This window comes from Camelus dromedarius, chromosome 3, assembly GCF_036321535.1.
Source record: "Camelus dromedarius isolate mCamDro1 chromosome 3, mCamDro1.pat, whole genome shotgun sequence".
Lineage (NCBI taxonomy): Eukaryota > Metazoa > Chordata > Mammalia > Artiodactyla > Camelidae > Camelus > Camelus dromedarius.
In genome coordinates, this window is record NC_087438.1 from 43205581 (window position 1) to 43232371 (window position 26791).

General features: G+C 36.4%; 1 protein-coding gene and 1 long non-coding RNA gene across 3 annotated transcripts in view; one reads left to right on the top strand and one right to left on the bottom strand.

Moving 5' to 3' along the window:
• Positions 1-22958, top strand: part of CWC27 (CWC27 spliceosome associated cyclophilin) — a 196165-nt gene extending 173207 nt beyond the window's left edge. For both annotated transcript variants that reach the window (XM_031445941.2, XM_031445938.2), the window contains one exon: positions 22528-22958. In XM_031445941.2, coding sequence (XP_031301801.1) covers positions 22528-22551 — 24 coding nt within the window. In that variant the 3' untranslated portion in view covers positions 22552-22958. The remainder of the gene's footprint in view (positions 1-22527) is intronic.
• On the bottom strand, positions 12144-18836 carry LOC105084743 (uncharacterized). Its single transcript, XR_836737.3, has 3 exons — positions 18706-18836; positions 15585-15672; positions 12144-12344 (listed from the first exon to the last, which is right to left on the bottom strand). It is a non-coding gene; the product is annotated as an uncharacterized LOC105084743 (long non-coding RNA).
• Positions 22959-26791: the final 3833 nt, after the last annotated feature.

Here is a 26791-nt window from a genome sequence, read left to right on the forward strand (position 1 = left end):
CACTCTGTCTTTTGACTGGAGCATTTAGTCCATTAACATTTACAGTAATTAATGATAGATGTGTGTTTATTGCCATTTTGAGCTTATTTTTGTAGTTAATTTGGTATTTCCTCTTTGCTACTTTCTCTCTCCTTCTATTTTAAAAGATAGTATTACCAGATAGACTGTCCTAGGTTGTAGCTTTTTCTCATTCAGGACTTTGAATATATCTTTTTTATTATTACTATTGAAGTATAGTCAGTTACAATGTATCAGTTTCTGGTGTATAGCATAATGTCCCAGTCTTGTATGTATGTGTATATGTGTGTGTGTGTGTGTGTGTATACACACACATATTCTTTTTTATTAAAGGTTACTGCAAGATATTGAATTTAGTTCCATGTGCTATACATAAGAAATTTATTTTTTATCTGTTTGTATATATAGTGGTTAACTTTTGCAAATCTCAAACTCCCAAATTTATTCCTTCCCATCCCCTTTCCCCTGAAAACCGTAAGATTGTTTACAATGTCTGCAAGTCTGTCTGTTTTGTAGATGAGTTCATTAGTGTCCTCTTTTTTCCTTTTCTTAGATTCCACGTATGAGTGATATCATATGGTATTTTTCTTTCTCTTTCTGGCTTCACTTAAAATGATTATCTCCATATCCATCCACATTGCTGCAAATGACATTATTTTATTATTTTTTATGGCACAGTAGTATTCCATTGCATAAATGTACCACAACTTCTTTATCCAGTCATCTGTCGATGGATATTTAGGTTGCTACCATATCTTAGCTATTGTATATAATGCTGCTGTGAACATTGGGGTGCATGTATCTTTTTGAATTAGAGTTCCCTCCAGATATATGTCCAGGAGTGGGATTGCTGGATCATATGGTAAGTCTATTTTTAGTTTTTTGAGGAATCTCCATACTGTTTTCCATATGGCTGCACCAAACTACATTCCCACCAGCAAGGTAGGAGGGTTCCCTTTTCTCCACACCCTCTCCAGCATTTATTGTTTGTAGACTTTTTAATGATGGCCAAGGACTTTGAATATATCTTGCAACTCCCTTCTGGCCAGCAGTGTCTGTGTAGAGAAATCAGCTGAAAGCCTTATTGGGGTTCCCTTATAACTAACCCTTTGTTTTTCTCTTGCTGCCTTTAGAATCATTTCTTTATCTTTAACTTTGGCCATCTTAATTATATGTCCTGGTGTTTGGTTTCTTCTTGTTTGGGACCCTCTGTGTTCCCCTGTACTTGTATATCTGTTTCCTTCTTTACGTTTGGGAAGTTTTCAGACATAATTTCTTGAAATTCCTTTTCAATCTGCTAAATTTTCTCTTCTTCTAGAACCCCTATTATGCATAGGTTGGCATGCTTTTTATTATTCCATGGGTCTCTTATATTGCTTTCACTGGTTTTTACTTGCTTTTCTGTCTGATGTTCTGATTGGGTGACTTCTGTTATCCTGTCTTCTAAGTCGATTATTCATTCCTCTGCATTGTCTAGTCTGCTTTTGACTGCCTTTAGCTTGGCTCTTATCTCTGCCATTGAGTTTTCTGTTTTTATTTGGTTCCTTTTTAAAGTATTCTGCATCTCTATTCATAGTCTCTCTTATTTCCTTCAGTGCTTTTATCACCCCCTTTTTCATATCATGGACCATGATCGTTGTATTATATAGTATTTTAGTTTTGTAAGAAAGTGGCAAACTCTTCCAGAGTAGCTGTACCATTTTGTATTCCCACTAGCAATGAATGAGAGTTCCTGATGCTCTGCATCCTCACCAGCATTTGGTGTTGTCATGTTTTGGATCTGGGGCATTCTAATAGGTGTGGAGTGGTATCTCATTGTTGCTTTAATTTACAATGCCCTAATTACCTATGATGTTGATCATCTCTTCACATTCTATTTGCTATCTGTATATCTACTTTGATGAGTAGTGATGAGTGGGTTTTTGCCCACTTTTTAATTAGGCTGTTCCTTTTCTTATTGTTGTTTTTAGAGTTCTCTGTGTATTTTGAATAAAAGTCCTCTATCAGACATGTCTTCTGCAAATACTTTCTCCCAATTGGTAGCTTGTCTTCTGATTCTCTTGACATTCATTGTTTTACACAGGGCAGAAGTTTTTGTTTTGTTTTGTTTTGGGTTTTGGTTGTTTTTTTTTTTTTTTTTAATGAAGTCCAGCTTATTCATTATTTTGTTTGTAGATCACACCTTTTAAGTTGTATATAAAAAGTCACCACCACATCCAAGGTCATGGAGGTTTTCTCCTAGGAGTTTTATACTTTTGCATTTTACATTTAGGTCCATGATCAATTTTGATTTAATTTTTATGAAGGGTATGTGTGTGTGGATTCATGTTTTTTGCTTAAGGAATATTTATATTTTCACAGACTTTTTGTTTTGGCATGTCTTCAGAGTTACTTTAAAGTGAAATCTCTTCATTCCTTTTAAAACCACTTATTAAGTATATTTTTACCCAATTATCAGTTTTTCAGGTTAATTAGTAAAATTATACAAAATAACTGACAATCAAAATCACTTATACTTGACTTTAAAGAAATTACACATTCTTTATATGCTTTTTTACTTTTGCTGTTCTACCAGTAGTAGGCGATTAAGGTGGTTCTCGATCCCACTAATTCATTCTTGAAACAGATATTTGCATGTGCTATATTTCAGGCACCCTGTCATCTTTTATGCCAGCTTCTCTTATTCAACTCTCATCAGAGCTTCAAGACTCATAGGTTAGGGACCAACTGTGGTGGATTTATTTCTTGCAATTCCATTAGATAATTAGCATTATTTTCATTCTATAAATGAGGAAACTGAGGGTCAAAAAATTATTTGTTCAATATCACACAGTAATATATGGTGAAGCTGTCAATCACACTTCAGGGCCCATGCTACTTCTAGAACATGAGCTTCTAAGAACACGAGCTTCTACCAACAGTGGCTTCAACATGAAGTAATAATTAGTAGGATAAGAAAAAAAAATCAACTTGACTTTCAGAGACTTTTGATTTCTAAATAATACTTTCTGTCTTCTGGTGCTGGTTACAGTGTGTATCACCCATTCTCATGTTTGGAATACATTCCACATTCCTTTAAAGAAATGTACCATCATGGAGGCTCTCTGTAATCCCACATATTGAATTATCTCCTAATTGCACAATGGGCTGTTAAATCACACTGCCTGATTCAAATCCCTTCTCTGACAATGACTGCTGAATGACCTGAGCAACCAGCCTCTCCTGAAGCCTCCATTTCTTCACCTGTAAAATGGAGATAACAACATCTACCTCAGAGTTATTATTAGAATTAAATGAGATAATTCATGTAAAGTAGTCAACACAGTGCCTCACTCTTAGGAGATGCTCAGGAAATATTAGGTGAGAGAGAGGGAGGAGGGTACATGGTACTGGGGTAGTACTGGTAAAGTCTAACAAATTACTTAAGCAGCACAAGCAAAATGTTAGTTATATAGTTCTCTCATAATAACATCAAAGAAAATATAGTATATAAAGAAAAGGCAAATGTTTACTTTAGTTATGTTATCTGTGACCTAGAAGGAATGAAGATACATTCATTAAATTTGCTAATAGTTGCTTGATGGTTCTATTTTAAATTCTGTTGAGAAAAGTATAGTAAAGCAGATTCTTTAGCTGAATCCAGATTATAAAATGCTGAGGCTGGCAGAGTTTAGCTAATGTAAATTTAGCATTTTAGAGAAAGAGAAGGGGAGTAGAGAAGATTAACTTTTTATGCTGGGAATATACAGTCATAGATTGTGCACCTTCTTCAGAAATTTTTTTTTTTTTTTAGCTGACAGCATTTTGAAACAGAGAAAATTGTGTAGGCATAAGCAGTTTATTTCTCTTGAAAAGAAAGTTTAAGGAGCAAGCAAAGGTCCTTGGGATTAGCACAATGTAGTCAAAAAAAACCCAAAAAGTCATTTCACAATGGTAGTTACAGATATCTACCAAGCCAGTACAAAATGAAAGAATGAAAGTTGCCATCATATGCCAGCAATCAAGAAATTCTCAACAAGCATTCTGATACTTTAACCATACCTTAAGTTAAATAATGCATAAACCAGGATAGAAGAACCCTAGTAGTAAGATTCCAGGCAAAACTGAATGAAAGAAGATGCATAAATTGTACATAGTTTTGTTTGTATTTCTTTAAACACAGTTTATACATTTTTTATAGAGTTATTAGATGTAATTAATGTTAGTTGTCATACTGATTTTTTTTCAAATAACCTAATTTGTGTTTATAATACATGTTACATATATATATATAAAACATTGAACAGGGAAAGAAAAGATCACTTTATTCTCGTATCCCACAGATAATCATTGATGCTTTTGTCTGTCCTCATATACACTTTTCCCAAGAATGGAAAAATTCATACAGCTTTTCATTATCAGCCTTCATCAGTGAATAATCCAGGAGTTAAATATTTTATAAACTCACTATTATTTCCTTAGGCTAATGGATTTAAAACTGCTGAGCCAGGTATGCTTTTATTTTTTTTTTTTCAAATTGAGGTATAATTTATAGATCAGAAAATGCAGTTCTTTTCTGTTCACCTTGATAAGTTTTGATAATTGTATATACACCCATGTAAACACCACCAAAACAAGATACAGAATACTTATATCACCCCGGGAAGTTCCCTCATGCCTCTTTCCAGCCTATCCCCTCCCCAAACCACTCTGATTTGTCAACTCAGGTATGCCTCTTATGACATTTTTGCCAAAGTGCATGCCAGAAAGTTGAATCATTTATACCTGTACCAGCAATGTATGAAGTTATTCTCCTTATTCTAAGAATTATGTATGTATGTGTTACAGTATATCCCAAATAACACATATTAATCTTTGTCAGCTTCTACTTTGCATTATTTGTTATTTCTTTGTTTACTAGTAAAGTTAAACTTTCTAAATATATTAATTGGCTATTTACATTTATTGTTTTAGTGATGGTGGTTAACTGTATAGTCTAATATGATTATATATTCCTTATTGCTATACAAAAGCTATTAAATATTAAGGATACTATTTGTTTTAAATATTTTTACAATTCATTTATGGAAGTTTTTGGTTTTTTTATTTCAACGTAGAGTTTTGTTTTTTTAACTGAAGTACAGTCAATTACAATCTCTGGTGTACAGCACAATGTCCCAGTCATATACATATGCATATACATACATATATTCATTTTCATATTTTTTTTCCATTAAAGGCTATTACAAGATAATGAACATAGTTCCCTGTGCTATACAAAAGAAACTTTTTAAAAATCTGTTTCTATATATAGTGGCTAACATCTGTAAATCTCAAACTCCCAAATTTATCCCCTCCCACCCCCTCTCCCCAGTAACCATAAGTGTTTACTAAGCCTGTGAGTCTGTTTCTGTTTGTAGAGTTCACAGTGTCTTTTTTTTTTTTTTTTTTTTTTTAGATTCCACATATGAGTGATAACATATGGTATTTTTCTTTCTTTTTCTGGCTTACTTCACTCAGAGTGATGATCTCTAGGTCCATCCATGTTGCAGCAAATGGCATTATTTTATTCTTTTTTATGGCAGAATAGTATTCCATTTTATAAATATATGACAACTTCTTTATCCAGTCATCTGTTGATGAACATTTAGGTTGGTTCCATGTCTTGGCTATTGTATATTATAGTGCTGCTATGGACATTGGGGTGCATGTATCTTTTTGCTTTAGAGTTCCTTCCAGAAATATACCCAGAAGTGGGATTGTTGGATCATATGGTAAGTCTATTTTTAGTTTTTTGAGGAATCTCCATACTGTTTTCCATAATGGCTGCACCAAACTACATTCCACCAACAGTGTAGGAGGGTTTCCTTTCCTCCACATCCTCTCTAGCATTTATCATTCATGGACTTTTGAATGATGGTCATGCTAACTGGTATGAGGTAATACGTCATTGTAGTTTTGATTTGCATTTCTCTGATAATTAGTGATATTGAGCATTTTGTCATATGTCTATTGGCTTTCCATATGTCTTCATTAGAGAAATGCTTCTTTAGGTCTTCTAACCATTTTTGGCTTGGGTTGTTTGTTTTTTTATCATTAAGTTGTATAAGCTGTTTATATATTCTGGAAATTATGCCTTTGTCAGTCACATCATTTGCAAATATTTTCTCCCTTCCATAGGTTGTAGTTTTGTTTTGCTTATGGTTTCCTTTGCTGTGCAAAAGCTTATGAGTTTAATTGGGTCTTATTTTATTTTTGCTCTTATTTTCATTTACTGGGTAGACTGCTCTAGAAGAACATTGCTAAGATTTATGTCAGAGAATGTTTTGCCTATGTTTTCTTCTAGATTTATTGTGTCTTGTCTTATATTTAAGTCTTTAAGCCATTTCGAGATAATTTTTTTTGTATGGAGTGAGGGAATGTTCTAACTTCATTGATTTACATGTGGCTGTCCAGTTTTCCCAACAACACTTGCTGAAGAGACTGTCTTTTCTCCATTGTATATTCTTGCCTCCTTTGTCAAAGATTAATTGACCATAGGTCTGTGGGTTTATTTCTGGGCTCTCTATTCTTTTCCATTGATCCATATGTCTGTTTTTATGTTAATATCACAATGTTTTGATTACTGTAGCTCTGTAGTATAGTCTGAAGTCTAGGAGGGTTATTCCTCCAGCTTCGCTCTTTTTCTTCAATATTGCTTTGGCAATTCTGGGTCTTTTGTGATTCCATATAAATCTCAGGATCATTTGTTCCAGTTCTGTGAAAAATGTCCTGGGTGATTTGATAGGGGTCACATGGGCTATCTTTCCATTTCTTGAAGTCTTCCTTAATGTTTTATAGTTCTCCATGTTTAAGTCTTTACCTCCTTGGTCAGTTTTATTCCTAAGTATTTTATTGTTTTGGATGCAATTTTAAAAGGGATTGTTTCTTTATTTTCCTGTTGATTCACTGTTAGTGTAAAGAAATGCAACTGATTTTTGTATGTTAATGTCGTATCCTGCTACCTTGCTGAATTCTTTTATTAGCTCTAGTAATTTTTTGTGGAGCTTTTAGGGTTTTCTATATATAGTATCATCAACATAGAGTTTTAAATTTGCATTGCCACCTCTGCCAGTCTTTTCTTCATATTTTCTGTCCATTGTCATTCTTTAGGTCTTTGTAATCCTGGGATTATATAAATACCAAGTTATACCTTTCTCTAATTATTTTTATGGTTTTATTTTTATTTTACATCTTTAATCATCTGGAACTGATTTGGTATATTAGGTTAATGTTATAACTTTTTGAAAATTACTAATCACTACAATTGAATAATCCTGTGTTTCCCTCACTGATACTAAAAATATCCTTTATAATAGAGTCTTATGTATATTTAGAGGTCAATTTCATTATTTTGAATGGATTTTTCTATCTATTCCTGTGTCAATACCTCACTGCTAAATTACTGTAGCAATATAATCCTATTTAATATCTGGTAAGCAAGTTGGACCTTTACTGTTCAACGTTTAAATTTTTACTTTAAAAGCTTAAGCAACTGGATAATGTGCTACATTCTTATTTTCTTTTACTTAACCACACCTGGAAAAAGCTTAGACAATTGACCATGGAATCAATAAAAAGCCCTCATTATTTAGCAGGTGGCCACTACCGGAATTGTGGCCCTAGTGCCAAAAAGGAAGTAATCAATTCTAGATGAACCTCCTACCTTCAAAGTAATGGAAAAGATTGCATGTGCAAAGTAAGTAGCATGAGGAATTTAAGTAGCATGAAATTTGGGTATTTGATTGCCATTTTCTGGCTTGGGTTTCTTTATGAGATGTTTGATCAGAATTTTTCCATCACCATGGTACTGAACAAAAGGTTCAACAAAGTCAGAGTAGACAGCATCTTACTGTTTTCATGATGCAAATTCCCAAGACATTCTATGATGGCTATGTATAAATGCAAGTCACAAAATCCTCTCCCAAAGACATTCATTAATAATCTTTCTACCACCTGCCATTCTGGGTTATTAACATCCTTTATATTCTCTGGCATTAATGGAGATAATCAAGTTAAATGTAATAATGTTTTGTTCTTTGTGTGCAAATAGTTCAGTTGACTATGATAAGTAAAGTGTTGGGTTTGAGACATTTTTCTGAGTAGAAATAAAAGTCAGAGAAAGAAGCTAACTTTTACTGAACATTTACAAAGCATTAATCATTTTTAAACCTAAAAGCTAGATATTGTTCTTATGCCCAAATTATATGGGAAGAATCTGAGGCACAGAAAGGTGACGTAACTTTGGTTAAGATCTTATAGCTGGAAAGTAGATCTCAGAAATAACCAATCATGCTTGACTCAATAGTTTGATTCCGTTTGTTTTCAAAGACATTCTCTCTTATTTGTGAGTTTTGTATTGCAACAATTACTCTAACTGAGCTAGCTTGCATGTTTTTAGTATTTTCTAATAAAGCACTATTGCTGTTTCAAACTGTAATAACATGGCCAAACAAGTGACTTCAGCACTTTGCTAATTCTTGATCAAAAATTATCTGGTTGCTTTATATCATGGAAGATGTTAAGTTCATGGTCCTAATATTATTATGTCTGTATTATTTGAAGAATTAAAATTCAGAAAGTTATTACAGTTTCTGTAACTTGAACAAGAAGTGCCTGCCACATTCACCTATAATTTTTCATAGGAATATAAACAGTAGAGTGGTTGAGTATGGAATTTGGAGTCAGACCTGAATTTAAATGCCAGCTTGGAAGTTTACTAGCTGTGCGATCTTGGATAAATTATATAACCTTTCTTACCCTGTTCCTTAAAGTACCTTCCTGATGGTATTTTATTTATTCCACAAACAAACTTATTTTTTAAAGTATTTAGCAGGGTATCTGGAACAATCTGTGCTCCAGAAAATAAATGTTTTGTTCTCATCTTCCATCTTGTTATTGATATTTAAGAATTAATCTCTCTATATTTGACTACTGTCAGTAAATCAAGATGATTAGAATCTATACCATTTCTATAATGTTTGATAGTTTTTATGACCCTTTCCTAATTAACTCATAAGTTACAGTAGTTTACTTTCTATCATAATTGCTAATATTGAGATAAAACAAATTTGAGATCTGGTATTTATTGTGAACAGTAATGTCTCATTAATGAATTACTGCTTTTTTCCTTGAGGCTAGTATGAAAAAGAAAAAAGAGGGGTAGATAAAAAACAATTTAAATGTAAAGCAGAAGAGTATTATCACTTTGGAGAGCACTGAATTATAAGGTCGGTGTAATATTAATGTTTTTCTTCCATTCCTCCCTCTTAGCCCAGTTCTAAAGCAGTAGTAAAATGCAGCAAGAGGGCCTACAATTATAGACCAGGTTCCCTACTAGTGTTCGCCTTATACGACTATAAATAATGCTGCAGAAGACCAACATGGTTCTTTATAAATAGGACCTTGTCAGAGTTGCTGAGCCTGGAAAGGTGATTATGAGTATTTTAATTCTAAGCCTTCTGTCCAACCCTTGAAGTCACTTTTTTCTGCCCTTTTCTTCTGGATGAAGAAAATTCTTCAGTGTTGACTCTGTGCTTTCATACTGTTTACCCTGAAATAAGTTTCTATCAATCACATTAGGGAAGTTTGCTTTGTTCATGGATTTATTTTAAGAGAGACGGGCAGATAGCCATGGATCCCAGCTGCTTACCAGGCCTTTTTGACTGGGAACTCCATCTTCCCTATGTTGTTTTATTAGTTCATTGGCCATAGATTAAATGTTACTGGCTGAGCCATCGGTTAGATCTCAGGGCAGGTGTAAGAATGCGTATTACAGATATATTCTGGAAAGCCTCTTAAATCTTTCCACCCGTGTCCTGCTGAGTGTGATGCTAATGATAGGCAAGAAAGCTGAGAAACTATTATGCTGTTGAAGTTACTCTGAAAATTACATCTTTCACATTTGCTTCAATGATACTCAATATTTAAAGACACTGTAATATTTGGAATTTTTCTCTTTAACTAAAGGAAACAAAAGACACTCTTGCTTTTCAAAATCCCAAACTAAAGGAACAATATTAACACTCATTCACAGCTCAAAACAAAGAAGATTTTCCCTTGTGAACAACAAACTGGAAAAGAAAATCGAGGGGTTTTCATCTTTGTTTTCTTATTCCAAAGGCCTGTATCTGTTTTCCTCTTTGCTTGGTTTACATAATGCTGTTTTCCTATATTTATTTTTGTTTGTTCAGACATTTATTTTTGTTCCTTTTTTGTTCCTATTTTCTTCCTAAGTCAACTTATAAATTTCTGAGTTTTGGCCATTTCTGTCTCCATTTTTGTAGGCTTCCTTTTGAGTCATGTTCATTTGCTGTTTTGAGTCTTCTTCCATCTTTTCGTCCTTGATTTCTTCCTCTTCCTTAGTCTCTTCTGTTTCTCAGTCATCTCTGTCCCAGGCTGCCCTGCTTTGCTGGACATGAAGAAAGCTAGTGACCTCATGTTCCTGGACTTTTTTTTTTTTTTTTTAACATATATACTTTGATTTCTGCACTCATTCACATCTTCAGATGAATTAATTACTATGATCGCTACTATCTAGTTCCGTGTTGAAAAAAGATTCACATTTCTTTTTATATGTGCTGGTACTTTAACCCTTTAACGTCTCAATTCCTAGAGAAACTTTGAACATTTGTGCAAGGAGAACCCTAAGTTTCTTGTGTAATCAGTCAGTGATGGAGACAAGTCTCAAAATCAGAAGTTTGTAACGTTTTAACCTAAATATTACATCTTGATAGTTGAAATACAGAAATGAATGAATCTTCCAATAGATGTTTTTAATTGACATTTTCTTATGATTTCTAGAATACAATTTGTAGACAAAATTGCCTTTTCTACTTTCAATAGCATTAAAAGTGAGAATCATAGAAGAAAAAATAATTGTGATGTTTGTGGTTGATGTCATTCTCTATATGGCTAGTTTTGATTAGTTTGTAATTTTTAATTAACTTAATTAATCTTGAAACTGTATTAAATACCAAATGTTTTTTTAACATAGTTACCCAAGTTCTCCAGAAATTGTTTTGGTCTTGTATTTTTCATTAGACACAAAAGTACCTGTAAAAGTATTAGTCCTATTTAGGCTTCCAAACTTCTAGGCATTAACTGGGAATCAGGCTTCAGCTTGGTAACTAACTTCAATAGCTTTTCTTCAGCTGCTTATCTAGAAAACGGAGTGAAAGAAACCAAGTTACCTGAAGATCTAAAAAATCCAAAACTATCTACCAGTAGTTCTAAGAAGTCAGTATTATGGCCAGATATAAAATCAATACACAAAAGTCAGTTGTCTGAAATAACCACTTAGAAAACATAATTTTTTAATTAAGGGAAATATAACCGATGATAGGCATAAGTAGATATGTGCATATATACTGTGTTTCTAGAATGCTTAATTTTAACCAAAACCAAATTATCTCAAAATTATTTCACAAACCTAATATAATCCAAATAAAAATACCAGTAGGAGGGAGAGAAACATGTAAGCAAAAACAGCCAAGAAAACTTTTAATAAGAAGAGTAAGGAAGCATAACTCCTCACTCCTTGGGTGTGGACTGCACCTAGTGACTTCCCTCCAAAGAATTCAAAATGGAAAGGGGAAAAAAAAAATAACTTTACAATGGAGAAACTAGACAAGCACCATGTCAGCAAGGTGATCAAGGTCAACATCAACATTATAAATCATATTGATAGTATGCACCCTTCATATGATGTAATGAAAACTGCTCTTTACATTATGATCTTTATCCCAATAACCCTAAGCCCAGTTGTATCATGAGAGTAAGGTCAAAGAAATTCCAATAATGAGGCATCCTACAGAATACCCAACCAGCAACCATCAAGACTGTCCAAGTGGTCAAAAACAAGAAAATTGAGAAATTGTCATAGACAAGAATAGCGTAAGGAGACATGACAAATAAGTATGTTAAGTGGTATCCTGAATGGGATCCTGGAACAGAAAAAAGGATGTCAGGTAAAAACTAAATGTGTTAGTCTCCTAGGGCTGCCATAACAAAATACCACAGCCTGCGTGGCTTAAACAACAAATATATTTTCTCACAGTTCTGGAAGTCCAAGATCAAAGTGCCAGCAGGTTTGATTTCTGGTCAGACTTCTCTCCAGGGCTTGCAGACAGCCACCTTCTTGCTGTTTCTTCACATGGCCTTTTCCTGTTTGCTTGTGCTCCTATTGTCTCTTCTTTTAAAGACATCAGTTCTGGGTTAAGGCCCCACCCTTCTGACATCATTTAGTCTTAACTATCTCCTTTAAAGGTCCTCCAAATATAGTCACATGGGGAAGTTAGGGCTTCAACCTATGAATTTTGGGAGAACATAATTTAGTACATAACACTAAGGAAATCTAAATGAACTATGGACTTTGTAAGGTAGCAGTATTGGTTCATTAAGTGTAAGAAATGTAGCATACTAATTTTAGAGGGTAATAATTTAATAGGGAAAATTGGTTTGGAGGTTTAAGGGGTTTAACTCTATACTATCTGGTCAATGGTTTCTATAAATCTAAGAATCTTCTGAAAATAAAATTTTTATAAAATAAAATCTAAGAAATACTTTTTTTCAAGAGTGACAGGGTAATGGTCTCTCCCAGGAAGATAAGAAAATTATGGTAATTAAAGCAGTGGGATACTGTACAGGGTGGATTAGTCAAGAAATAAAATTGGGACAAGTAAATAGCTATTTGGGGAAAATACAGAACTTTCTGACCCAGATACAGAAAGAAATTTCTAAATTGATAATAAAAAGTTAACAAGGGAAAAAAGAACTGTAAAGGTGCTAGAAGAAAATGTAACTGGATATTTACATAGACTTAATGTGAGGAAAGACTTCCTAAGTTTGACTTAAAAAGGAAGACACTGCTCACTAGGAATATATACAAAACTGTAAACTTCTATATGGAAGGAAGGAAGGAAAAGAGGGAGGAATAGATGGAGGGAAAAAAAGGATATAATGAAACTCAAAACAAAATTAAATTGCAAACATATTTTCTAGTTTGTCATTTGTTCTTTATGTGATAAGGCTTTATATTCTTAATATATTAATTCTCACAAGCCCATGAGGAAAGATGAATTTTTTTTAAGGGCAAAGGAGAAAATGTACATATCACCAAAGAAGTAATACAAACAGCCAAAAACATGGGGGGGGAAGGGGAGTGAATACAAAACTCAATCTGTTAAAACAAAATAAGGCACTCTGCCGATGAGTATGACCTGTATCATTTCTGGAGGGAAGTTAGATCATACACATGAAATACCTTAAAAATTACATGTTCGTCCTAAAAATTCTACTTGTAGGAACTTATCCTAATCACTAATATTTTCTGTTACAAATGATAGAAGTATCTTCCACTAAAACCGGATGTATCAGCATGGGAAGCCTAAGAACTGGAACTGGGACATGGCCGGTTCATAGAGTTCAGTCAATGTCAGGAATCTCTCTTTTTGTCTCCTGACTCTGTTTTCTCTCAGTTGGCCTCATTTCACAGGCAAGCTTCCTGCCAGGGGCAGGGGTGTTGGCTTACATTTCCATGATGGCCAACCCAGAAAAAGTCCTGAGCCAGTCTGGTTTGACCTTGCTGGATTCAAATGCCCATGTCTTGATCCAGTCATTGGTTAGTCTGTGCAGGCCTATACTATGTGTTCCCTTCTTCAGACAAAAACAAAGGGGTCCCAACCACATGGACTGACAGAGGGAAGGGTCACTTCTGAAAGAACAATCTACCAAAAGAAAGAATGCTGAACCAGCCCCCCACCCTGCAGAGAGAGACTTACTATGTATAAGAAAATCCAAATATGTACTATTCACATGGATAGAAGTATTTATAGATGAAAATTTGAACAAGAGTAAGAATCCTATAAAAAGGGGTTGATTGTAAATTATCCATAGGACCAAGTATTAGACTATGAATACAATGATGTAAAAGTGTAAGTTACTAAAAAGATGTTTGTGGTATAGTCAGGTATGAAAAGCAAATTGTAAAATACATGCCTTACGATCCATGCAAGTCTATATACATGTACATATTTAGACACGCACAGAAAGGGCAGGAAGCAGTGTGCCTATACGTTTACAGTAGTTACTGAGAAGCTGTGGAGCTACAAGTAATTTTTTTGTTTTTTCTTTCTGCCTCTTAGGATTGCTTTACACACACACACACAAATACAACAGTGAGTATATGTTAATCATGCTATGCAAGTTATAAAAATAAAGTAAGATTTGTATAATTCTTTGACTCTATAAACAGTTTCTGCCCTTTGAATGGCTTACAGTCTAGTAAGAGACAGGACATGTTTAAAAATATACATATAAACCTACAAAGTTAAGTAGAATCAAGTATGTTATATATATATATATATATATGTTATATATATATATAATATACATGAAAACATTTTGAAAAAGGCTATGCAGTGTAATAGAGTATTAAAAAGTGATAAATATATACAAGCACAGTTTATATTAACACCCAAACACAAAGTGCAAAATAAGTTAAAATGAGATTAAGTGTTTGGACCACACATTTTTAGGCATGATGTTTGAACCTTATTCTAACTATGTGAGGTAAATCAGGTGCATATTACCATCCCCTCTTCACAGATGAGGAAACAGAGACCTGAAAAGCAATGTGACTTTCCTAAAGAAACATTTAGTCACTCAGTTTTAACTTAAACCCAGGACTTCTGACTTCAGTCCACAAAAATTTTCCAACAGAAGTGTTAGAGAAATCCAAAGGCAAAAGTAGGTCCTGGGGCCCAGGGCAGTCAGATTTTTAGGAGAAAATGGGAGTTAAACTGGGCTTTGGAAGTTCAGGGGACATAGACCAGTTGGAAGGAGGTGGTAGGACATTCCAGAGAAGTGACATGGACAGAGAAATATGCTGTGGCCCATCTCTGATACAGAGCAGGGTGTGGTCCTTTCAGAGGATCAAATGTGGGTAAACTTGAAAATTGTTTTGTCTTGCTCACAGTTTTCTTTAAAAACAGTCTGGTTTTGCTTTTCAAATACAAGTCTCCTTTCAGGCCCTTTCCTAACAAAAACAAAAACAAACAAAAACACACACAAAAAAACTTTAAACCAGATTATTTACGTTTCTGATCCATAGCCCTGGAAGAATGAGAAACTTAATAACCAGTTTTAGTTGGGTTGCTTAAGAATTTTAACTGAACAGAGAAATGAGAGGCTGTCGACACAGTATACTAAAGACAATGCAGAGGAAGGCTGTCTGAGGACAATATATGCATCTTTCCTCTACTTTTGCTTCAAAGTCTGAGTACAGAAGACAAAATGTCAATCATTAGGCAGTTTAACTGGCCCATTTGAGAAAGATGTGCTAGAGTTTCACTGCATAAACTTAATGGTGGTAGAAATATTTTGTTTTATCTCCTAGAGTATTAGCCTTTTTTCTAGTATTGTGGAGTTTGAAAGAAGTTGCTTATCTGGAAAACTGAAGGGTTTATAAATATCTAGTTGACACTTGAACATCGTGGAGGTTTGGAGCACCCACCCTCCATGCAGTCAAAAGTCCGTTTGTAACTTACCATCAGCCCTCCACTTATTTGTTTCCTCCATACCTGTGGTTCCACATCTGCACCATCAACCACAGACCATGTAGTGCTGTAATAGTTCCTGTTGAAAAAAAATCCACCTATAAATGGACCTTCACAGTTCAAATCTGTGTTGTCCAAGGGTTAACTATAACTGCTATATAATTTGGAATTATATATTAATACTCGCAAGTAGAAAGGTGAACAGAACAAGAATTCTAGCCAAAGGTTTTTAGAGGTGACTGGCTATGCAGGAACATTTATTTATTCAGCATTTATTGAGGGCATTCTTCTTGCCAAGCATTGGTGACCAGTGTTGGCACAAAGGCCAACAAAATAGAGACATCTGCAGTCTAGTGAGGGAGACTAGAGAGAGATACAGAAGAGGACCTTAACCCTAGTGGAAAAAGTACAAGACAGGCCAGGAGAGGAGCCAGGGACTGGTTCTCAGAGGGAATGACACCTCACTAGTAGTGGGGAGAGAAGTGTACTACCACAGAGAGGCAGCAAGGAAGCAGGAGAAAGAAAGTTCTAACCAGGAAACTGCAAGTGATTCAGGGTGTCTAGTGCATAAGATGTGAAGACCTCATAGGAGCTTAGAGAGAGGAACAAAAGCCAAATCTTAGAGGCTACCTAAGAAATTTGGGTTTCATTTTTTAGACAGCGGGGAACCACTAAAGGATTCAATTCATGGCTAAATTTGCATTTTTGAAAACTGTAACAGAAAAGACCTGAGTATCATCAATCACAAGGCACACCTTAGTAATGTGGTGCCTGCGAAGAGACTGCCAGACATCCACCCTTACGGGGTCAGGCCGTGGGCCCTTGGCTCTGCCCTTCTTGGACTTCCAACTGAATGGAGTGACCCTACATAATGTTCCCATTTTAGGAAATCTAGTGAGAAACTGGGACTAATTCCAGAGAGCAATGATTAAAGGCAATAAAGGGATAGAAATTTACATTGAAAATTAATTGCCTTTTTTTTAAGCAAGTGTTCACCTAATAGGTGCCTTTTCCCAAAGAGCCTCCCACATGCCTCGAGACATTTTTGGCTCTTCTCTTTTGTAACTGCTTTAAAGGCTAGTCTAGGAGCCACAAAAAAAAATCATTATTCTCATCTCTTTATAGTTGCATTTTCAAAATGTTCTATTCCAAAATAAGCACTACCCAATCTGACTTTTTAAACTTACTAAACACTGAATTAACTTTTGATTTTATTCCTAAAGTTAAATACATCTTCACAAGATGAAAGTTTGTCACCTCTAAAGACTTTCAACAAAATACCTAGTCAACTACTTACCAGCTACAAGTGTCTTGACCATAAATCTCTCAGGTTGCCTGTGAAATGGGTGGTAACACCCTTCCTGCCTATACCCTGTAGTTATTGTGAAGGTAATATCAGACATGTGAAAGCTTTTTATAGGCTGCTGTGTCAGAGGGTGTTGTTCTTATTGTTGCCACACACCTGGCAGTTCCAAAATGTACCTTTGCTCTGGTGTCTGTGTGTTCATCTCCCTAATAGACTGTTCACTTTAGGAGACCAGGGCCTGGGTCATATTTGGCTTTGTGTCCCCCAGTGTATGATATTGGGTCTTACATGTAAAAAGGCTCTGATGTTTATTGAATAATTAAATCTAGCTCCTTGCCTTATCCTTAAACCATATATAAGAAATGGATAATACACTTGAGATTATTTAGTTAAAATATTAGGCTCAGAAGCCACTTAAGCTTCTTTAAGTACGTGAGTAGTTTGTCAGTAGGAACCAGCTGTTCTTCATCTCTGAAGGGGCCAGAACAAATGGCTGATGAAATCAATCAATCTGAAAGTGTAAAGGTTCTTAAACTTTAGTGCTGTGGCCTTAGCTTCAGCGGCAGTTTTAAATCACCAGGAAAAACTTTTAAATCACTGATGCCGGGGACCCGTCCTAGGACAATCAAATCAGTACCTCTTGAGGTGGAAGCCTGGCATTCATGGCTTTTGAAACTACCCAGATGATTCTGCTGTGCAGCCCATGTTTGATACAGGGCTCTAGGATCAGACTTTGAGAAACGTTGCTTTGAAAGAAATCCTGTCTAGTTCTACATTAGGTATCAGAGGAAATGGGAAAGCACATAAGGCCTGCTCCCACCACAGTCTACGGGGAATCAAAACTAGCCGTCACTGACCTGAGAGCAGCAGAAACACAGCCATCAGGGTGTGCCGAGCTGTGAGAGGTCATGAAAGGTGGACCTGTGCTGAGCTCGCCACTTTCTGCACAGCCTGTTAGACATTTTAGAAGTTTATCGTAGAAATAAAAGACAGTCCCTGCCCACGAAAGGAGGTTGAGTGTCAGTGTAGCAAACCAGCTAGTGCCAGCCAGATGGCCTGGCTGGTACAGAAGGTCTGAAGGCTTTGATTCCCAGCACAGATCACCATTCTCAGCACGGGGAATTCAGCTGTGAACAAGACTCAAACTGCCTCCAACAACTGACGGTCTGCTCACAATTAAGTAAACAGGCAATTACAAAATGGTGAGAGCTGATGAAAGAAACAAGGTTGGTGAGATAGATAGGAGGATCCAGCGTTGGAGGGTTTTCGGATCAGGCTGAGGGATTTTAGTCAAATACAGCCGACAGTTCCTGCTCAAAGGAATGCTATAAAAGAAACGTGTAAGAAAGATTTTTTTTTAAGAACCTTTGGAAGTTAGAAGGAGAAATAGTACACAGAACAGTTAGGACACCTACGACAACTTAAGGGTAGGGTGTAAATCCCTACATTAGGGAGACTCGGAAATGAGGAGTGATTTATAGAAATCCCAGTGAAAAAGCTGTTTACATTAATATAAGCACATATACATACGTATACACAAATATAAGTAAGTTAAATGCATTTCAGTCAGAAATGAGTTGTTAAAGTTGAATTCTACATTGTACTACTTTATGTTGGAGAATGAGTACCTCTCTTGCTTTCCCCATTAATATTAATTGCTGTCATATCTTTATTTCACAATTATATGAGAACTTTAAAAACTGGATGTCAAATTAGTGAGGTTAGTCAAAGTGTGGGTCCCTATCAAAGACTCACGTATTTACTTTTGTTTATAATTCCACAGTCTCATACAAAAACATAACTTACCTGTTGGTGGGCTGCACCCCACAGGCCTGTGAACCTTGCAATTGCCCAGCCGCAAGTCCGAAGAAAGAGTCCAGAGACAGCGACGTCCAAGATTTGTTGGATAGGGAATCTTACAAGTCAGACGCAAAAGGTCCTAGAGCGACAACCCACCGTGTTGAGCAGGCAGGGTACAGCTCTTGGGGTGGAGAAGGAGATCGCCATTCATAGGAGGAACTGGCATCAGGCTGACTCACCGGTTACCAGGGAAACCAGCAGAGGGGCACGTGCCTCACAGCCCCTCGAGCTAGCAGTCACCGGAGGGCAGATGGTTCCCTGTGACGGCCTGGCAGTGTGGAGCCCTTCTGGTCTAAGCATTAGAACAGTCAGCAGCTGAGGCGGGGGCAAACATGTAGGCAGTCACTGTTAGGCTTCTGATTAAAGAGGGAAGGTCAGTCATGTGAGCAGGATACAGGTAAAGCAGGGCCTTGGCTGAGCAGGGGATGTACAGAGCGGAGAACTGCCACCACACACCTCTGAGGATGGTAAGCCTCCGTATTTCTATAACCACTAAAGTCAGTGTTCTTATTTGAGAATTTGATGTTACGTAAAATTTTTTATTAATCACAACTAAATTTTTGTCTTTGCCATCAACAGAACGAGTTCTAAAATTTTCATATGTAAAGGATAAGTGTGTAATTCAAAACAATTCACTGCTGTTGCTCTTGCTGGGCCAATTCTATGACCAGCCACAGAATGGATAGTATTGAGTTATTGGTACATTTGAATTAAGTCTCTATTCTGAGTCTGCATGTCTGTTCCCACAGGAGGCTATAAAGTGTGGGCATGCTTTCAATTCATGCAGTCTGTGATTTATGGAGGCACACAGGTCAGGAGTTTATTATGCTGAAAATCATAATAACTGTTTTGTTTTTCTTTTTAAAATGAAGTGACCAAAGCATGTTGAAAGATAAAAGGGTGAAGCATTTTGATTATGTTTTTATTTCTATTAAAGATTAAATATTATTGCTGAGAAACCAGCCATACTAAGTATTATGATATTAAAGCTGAAGTAGTTTGTAAGCCGATAGCCCCTTCTTTCCCCTGGGTTTAGGTTTGTTATTAATCAAAATGTTGGACTTTTTAGTGCAGTGGTGTATGAAACAAACAGTTGAAAAAGACAGCTACTTTACCTTACAGTTTTCTGTTTTTTCAGATTTGTAGGAATGTCTGTTTCTTTCTGTAGACTTTGTGCTATTGTTCACATGTCTAGATTTCACTTCCTATACCAGAAGAACTAAATCCAACAGTTGCAAGATTCTCTCATGGCATAGAAAGGAGGAAGGTGCCTTTTTATGGTTTTATTTGACAAATTCTGGTAGTCATTTTTGAAACATGGATAGTCCCTACTAGAAACAAATATTACAAAAAAGTCCATCTGTATTTTGGGGCAGAGACAGGAACGATTTTTAAAATAGTAGTGTTTTTAATGGAAAAGTATTAAGTTAACTAAGATAGTAGTTTCTGGTTTTTTATAACATCATAGGAATATTGAATAAAATTGTTTTAAAGGGCATGTAATTCCAGCTATTTCCGAGTTGGGCTTAGGCATCAGCACGAGTCATTTGGAAAGCTGCTGAACACTTACCGAAGTACAGCGTAGGGTCTGGGCACCCCATGACGTGTGATACGTACAGTACAGTCTTGCCACGCTTCTAAACTTGATCCTCATCAGTGGCAATACGCTTAGAATTTCTAAGGCGTGCACGCTGTGGGGAATGCTGCACAGATTATAAGAAGTATCAAAGAAAAAGACCACCTCTCAATATCTGGGGAAAAAAAGCTTAATTTATTACTTAAGTAAGGAAGAGCGTGCTTTTAGGCACAGTCTCTCTGAGCAAAGCAGGTTGCAAATCTCACGTAGAATTTTGGGATTAGGGATTGTTTAGGGATTGACATCAGCCCCAGAAGTACCATTATTCAGGGGAGACTGTCGGTGATTGGCTGGCTTTCAGAAGTATGTTCACTGGAGTGAATCTGCCACTGACTGGCCAACTTTCAAAACTATGAGGCTGTCACTGATTAGTTGGCTTTCAGAGGTGTATTTACTGAAGTGAGTTATCATTGATCATTTTGGCCTAGGCAAGCCATCATTAATTGATTAAGTCCTATTTGATAGATTCAATCTGGCTCTAGTGGTCACTTGCTACCATAGCTGGAGAACAATCACCTTTTTCTAGGAGTTAGAGATTGCTTTATTCTCAGAAGCTAATACTTATACAGTGTAGGAAATTGAAAGCACAAGAAAATCAGACTCTGAGGACTCCATCTAAATAAGCAATAATCCTATAATGTATTTTCTAAATAAGGTTGTTTCCAAAGTTAAAGTCATGGAAGTATAAAAAGTCAGCAGTTCTCATGTGTGATGTGTCATGTTAGGAAATCTGATGCAAATAATGTATTGTTAATAAAGTATAGAAATGCAAATGCACTTTACCTCAGTAAACTGAAGTAGACTTACATCATCCATATAATAATGTCACTCATGCTCACTGCATTCCAATAAGCTTTTCTGGAATGGAAAGGGGTGGGAATGGTTTTAAGACTCAACTTACCAACACTGGTGAACAGTCAACCCTACTGAGCCTTTAGGAATTGCAGTATCACTAATATTATAACATTTCATTTCCCTCCCAAAATCTTTTTAGGATTCTTCAAAATCTAAGTATATCCATGGGAGTTTTTAATATACGTAAACTTCACTCAGTATTTTCAATACTGCAAGAAAAAAGGGTGGGGGATCTCTGCTAGTGCCTATTGCCCAATCTCTGCTTTTACAGGGAAAAAGAAATCACTGCAATATTTGGGTTTCATCTGAAAGTTACAACTGGCATGTGGGGAGTGCTAATCCTTTAGGCAATTTAGCCCTATCTGCTGTGATAAAGAAAAGTGCTGGGTACATCTGTTTTAAAAACTGCTTAATAACTAGTGGGAAAAGCCTTAGCAGTTTTGTTTATATATAAAAACTGAACTTTTCTCTTTTCAGATTCATTCAGCTGCCCCGGAATCTGGTTTTTGGACTTCCCTATTTATTCCTGACACCTCCTAATGGGGGCAGAACTAATCACTTACATATTTCCCTGCTGCTAAGCATAGCCAGCTTATGACCACTTAGGATTCAAGCACATGCTGATACCTTAAGACCAGTAAGCATTTGATAAAGTAGGAAAGCAGGGTGGTTAGACTTGTTGTAATCAACAGTAAGAGGAGGATGTTAGTCCATGGAGCTGTGCCCAAAAGCTTAGTTTCTTTTTGCACACACACACAAAAATTAAAGCCATCAACTCCCCCAGAAAAGGGAGTCATAATACCATTTGAACAGGAATTTTCTGAACACATTCCCTACACTTGACCCATTTAACTACTGAAGAAAAAAAAATCAGATAGGGCTGGTTTATTGTCAGTTTTGCTCTGCATCCTGGCTCCCTCTGGCTAAGTGAACGTGCTCTTTAAAGTAAGCTGGCAGAATTTTCTGAGTTTACTTAAAGGAAGACTTGAGGGTAGAACTCTTTTAACCTCCCATCAAGGAAGGAACCTTAAGTGAAGACTGAGGGAAAGAGACTCACTACTAGAAATACAAACCAACAAAACAAACTCCAGACATGTTTTTCAAATTTAAGTGTTTTCTGAGAAGTTGGTTTCAATGTGGCACAAGCACCAGTAAACAGTAAGCCCGTCTTGGTGTTCGGTGCCCGTTGGTTCATCATGCCAAGCATAGTGCCGTGGAGGGTATTTCTGCTTTGAGTTCTCATGCCAAGTCAGTGAACCGTCTCTCTCCCTCCTTAGGATGTCACATGTACTTCAGTTTGAGGATAAAACGAGAAAAGTGAAAGACGCAAGCATGCAAGACTCAGACACGTTTGAAATCTACGATCCTCGGAATCCAGTGAATAAAAGAAGACGGGAAGAAAGCAAAAAGCTGATGAGAGAGAAAAAAGAAAGACGATAAAATGGAGTAATGATAACCAGAACTAGCTGGAAATGCGCCTGTAATAAATGGCCTCCGAACAGCCGTTGTTCCCGACAGCATCGCTTACGGGTGTGAAAAGGAGTATTTTTGAACCTGTTGTCTGGTTTTGAAAAACTGTTATCTTGTTATGTAAACTGTGAAATAAGTAAGCAAATGCTTTTTGTTACTGGTACCTTTTCCCCCCTAATTGACGTTTTACATTGCTAAATCGCAAATAAAATCCCTTTCCTTCCAGTTTACATGTTAACTATTTGCAGACGTGCAAACCTGTGTCTTTTTACCCTTAAATGTGTGACGGCTTCGTTTTCAGGATTTTTTTGTAAGAAGTTCTTACAGAAAGAATGTTTGAAAGAAACCTTCTTGCCATTCTGTTACCACAGTACTAACTCTGAAATATAATTTCAGAATTATATAATATAAAGATTGATGTTCTCTTTTGCATGTAGATATCTAATAGCCCCATCAGTAAGACTCAATAGTCTCATGGGTTAAATCTTAAGGAACCCCTAAGTAAATATTCACACCCGAATCTAGGCCCATGCCTGGGTTTTACTGTTGCAGTCAAGACACTCAACACACCACAAGTAGTGTCAGCCAAGCTTATTGCTCACCCTGGCCCGACACCAGGCCACCTGCCCACTCCCCTCCCCCTCTCAGCACAGCAACAGCAGGAGGGCATGCAGGGGTCCCAGTCTGGCAAGAGAACTTACTAAGAATGTAACTTTAGCCTTTTATGTCAATCAGTCATGCTGGTTATTTACTGTATATTATCTACACTGAATGCCAAAATTATACCACAGGCTAACTTTCAGTTACCTAATTCCCACCAGCCACGTTTTTTCAGATAATGTCTCATCGGCTCTCTCTTTTGAAATGGAATCCAACAGGCATTCTCTAGAGCACTTGCTCTCAAATCGTAGTCCCAGATACTATACTACAGCAGTGGCGGCAGCACTGAAGGACATGTTAGAAATGCGAATTTTTTCCACACTACCCACCACCACCACCACCCCAATCCAGATTACTCGATCTGAAACTTGGATCAGAGAGGGCTTGTTAAACAGGCTGCTGGATTCACTGCTGGTGATTCAATCTTTGGAGACTGGCACTATCTAGTGAAGTTAAAGATGTTCATATCCAGTGATCCAAAATTTCTAATCCTAGGTCTGTCCCCTAAAGAAATTCTCACACACTGCTCAAGGAGACCTGTACTAAATATCCATTAAAGCATCAACCAAAAAAATGGATAAATAAGCTACTGTATATCCATACTATGGAATACACTGTAGTGGTGAAGATCAGTAAGCCAGAGCTGTGGGTATTAGCTTTAAAAATAATGTGAAAAAAGGAAACCACCTCTATAAGAATTCTAAACACTCAGCTCAGCATTATATATTGTTTATGGATGAACACATATAGTAAAAGTATAAAAATGCCTATAAAAATAGTGGCTACCTCTGAGGAGGCAGAAGGAATACACAGGGCACTTCACTTGTGTTTGTAATGTTTTATGTCTTAATATAGATGTTGGGTAATCAATCTTTATATTGTTCTCTATATACTGTGGTATAACTGAAATATTTCATAATTTGTTCTTTATCATCATAGCTAGAATCTGATGTGAGAAGACAGAAGGACTCTCAATACTAACACCTTTCTTTTTGGCTTCAGAAGTAGGAGACAGTTTCAGAGAGGAGGAGAGGGATATGATAAAGGTGTCCTGGGGAACAGACGCAAAACCACCAAAAAATAAGCCAGTGTTTGGAAATGTGCTCTGTCTTTCCCTCACCACGATAATATCAATTGTATTTCAGATGTTCACAAAGCAAAATGTTTTCTAAACTCACAAAGTCTCTGTTGGTTTCAAGACAAACACTGGATCTGTTTGTGCTGAAGTACCCCATATGTTTTTCTACCATTCCTCCTAGAATGTGTCCCCTTAACCAGTGTGGTCTCATCCCAAGGACAGAGAGAGCCCCAGGCCTCTGGGACACAACTAGAAGAGTAATGTTTGTAAGTTTAGAAAGATAACTGAACAACAAAATTAAAACCTCAGGTTGGCTGAATGTTCCTTCTCCTGCTTTAATTGCAAGGAGCAGAAAGATCTGAAATTCTACCAAGATTAGAATCTTACTAGAAGAATTCCACCATGATAATAAAACCCACTTTGAATTTAACTGAATTATAGCAATAATAATTTTTCAAAAGCTTAAGAATACGGTTTAATTATCTGTTATATATGGTATTAAATGTGCTTATAGTCAAGTCTTTGGAAATTTCACAAGAGCATGTTTGTGCCACGTGAACTGCAAAAGAAAGTTCAAAGACAAAAAAAATGAAAACAGATAAGAAAATTATCCTTTACAGTTCACTTTAATTTTATATTTATATTGAGCTTATGTTCCTCTATGTGCTAACCCTAGGGATGTTATCCTGAGACAGCGAAGTCTGTCAGCCTTCCTGTTCACTGTCTACGGCTGTGCCGGGCATTCTGGAGAGCAGACAGAAAAACAACTCCTGGCAGTTCTTTTTTCTCATTTTCTGACAAGCCATTTTTTCACTTTGGTTGAAACTTTTGGCAAGGTGAAAGTCAAAACTAACTCTAGACCTCTCCTTTCTCACTAGGTAATTGAAGGAAATACAGATCTCTTGAGAATGTTTGAGTGGTATAATATCAAAGCCCACGTTATCCCAGGCCCGCAGCTCCGAGGCCACACAGCCAGCAGTGCATCTGCTGTATCTAAAAATGGGGACACCCTAGAACAAGGTCATTAAAACGTGTGAGGAGATGAGTGGTTCACTGCTGTTGTTTTTAGAACAAGTTCAATAAGCTATGGTGTCCTTATCAAACTGTCACTACCAAGTTTCTTGATAGGATCTGACGTGTGAGGTACATAAACCTGTTCTGTGGTATCACTGGGGCCTGAATGGAAAAGGTTAGATAAATGCAAATATTGCCCCAACATGCTGTTTAATCTTAGTGATAACAAGAAAGAAAATGAATGTGTGAAGTGAGTTACCATTGAGGGTTCTATCAGTATAAGCAATTTGTATGTACGGGGTGTAGAGAAGTTAAGAGGGGTTACATTCTTTAACGCTGTCATTCACAAAAAAAAAAAAAAAAAAAAGTCTGGTTTCTCCATGACTTTAACTCCATTCCAGTGACTCTACAGTTTATCAGGTGGTACCACTTCTAATTACTAAAAACCAGGAGGTTTTCCTGTCCCATATATGTTATCTCCTTTCTCCTGTTAGCTTTTAATGCAGAGAACTGAAACAGGAGCCATACTTTAGAGAAACTCTTTCTAATAGGGGTTTGATGAAATTTGAGTTCCTAGAGGAACAATACAACACCAAATATTACTAAGATGGATGTTAGAAGTCCCTTGCTGGTAGAAAGAACACTCATTTATTCCCCAAAATCTTCCTTGACAAAGCCATGCATGAATATCTTTGTCACAGGTGCTAAGGGTTTTGCTCATCCCTGTGCACAGTTGTTTTCAGTGGTGCGCTGATAAACTGGCTTCCTAAAAAAAACAGAAAGGAAAGCCCTGATTTGTAGGATTTCTGTGGTATAAATACTCTCACCATAACTGATTTCAAGCCACCAAAAGTAGGTCCAGGATACAACTGGTCGTTTTCCCCATTCTGTTTCATTGTTGCTAAAAGCTTCCATAGTAACTCTCGCACTGGCACTATAAGAACTCACAAAGGGTTTTAACCTTTTTTCAAGGTCACAATCTTCAAGAGTATTTCTGTTTTATGTGATTACTTCACATGACTGGGTGAAGCTGTAGCAACATCTGTTGTAGCATCCTCAGCACCCTATGCTTTTTATCACTAGTTTGTATCTTTAGATTCTCTGTTGATGGAGTTTTCCAGTCACTTGGCTCACATTTCTTCCTTTTGCTTTTGCCTCAATTTATTCCAAATCTCACAGGAAAAAAAAAAAAAAAAAAGGAAGGCACGAGAAAGGAAGAAGGAAGGAGATCTAATTATAGTTTTTCTTTGAATTGTTCCCTATCACTGATAATGTATAAATTCATCAGTTTTTTTTGGAAGGCATTTGGGGTTAGGAAT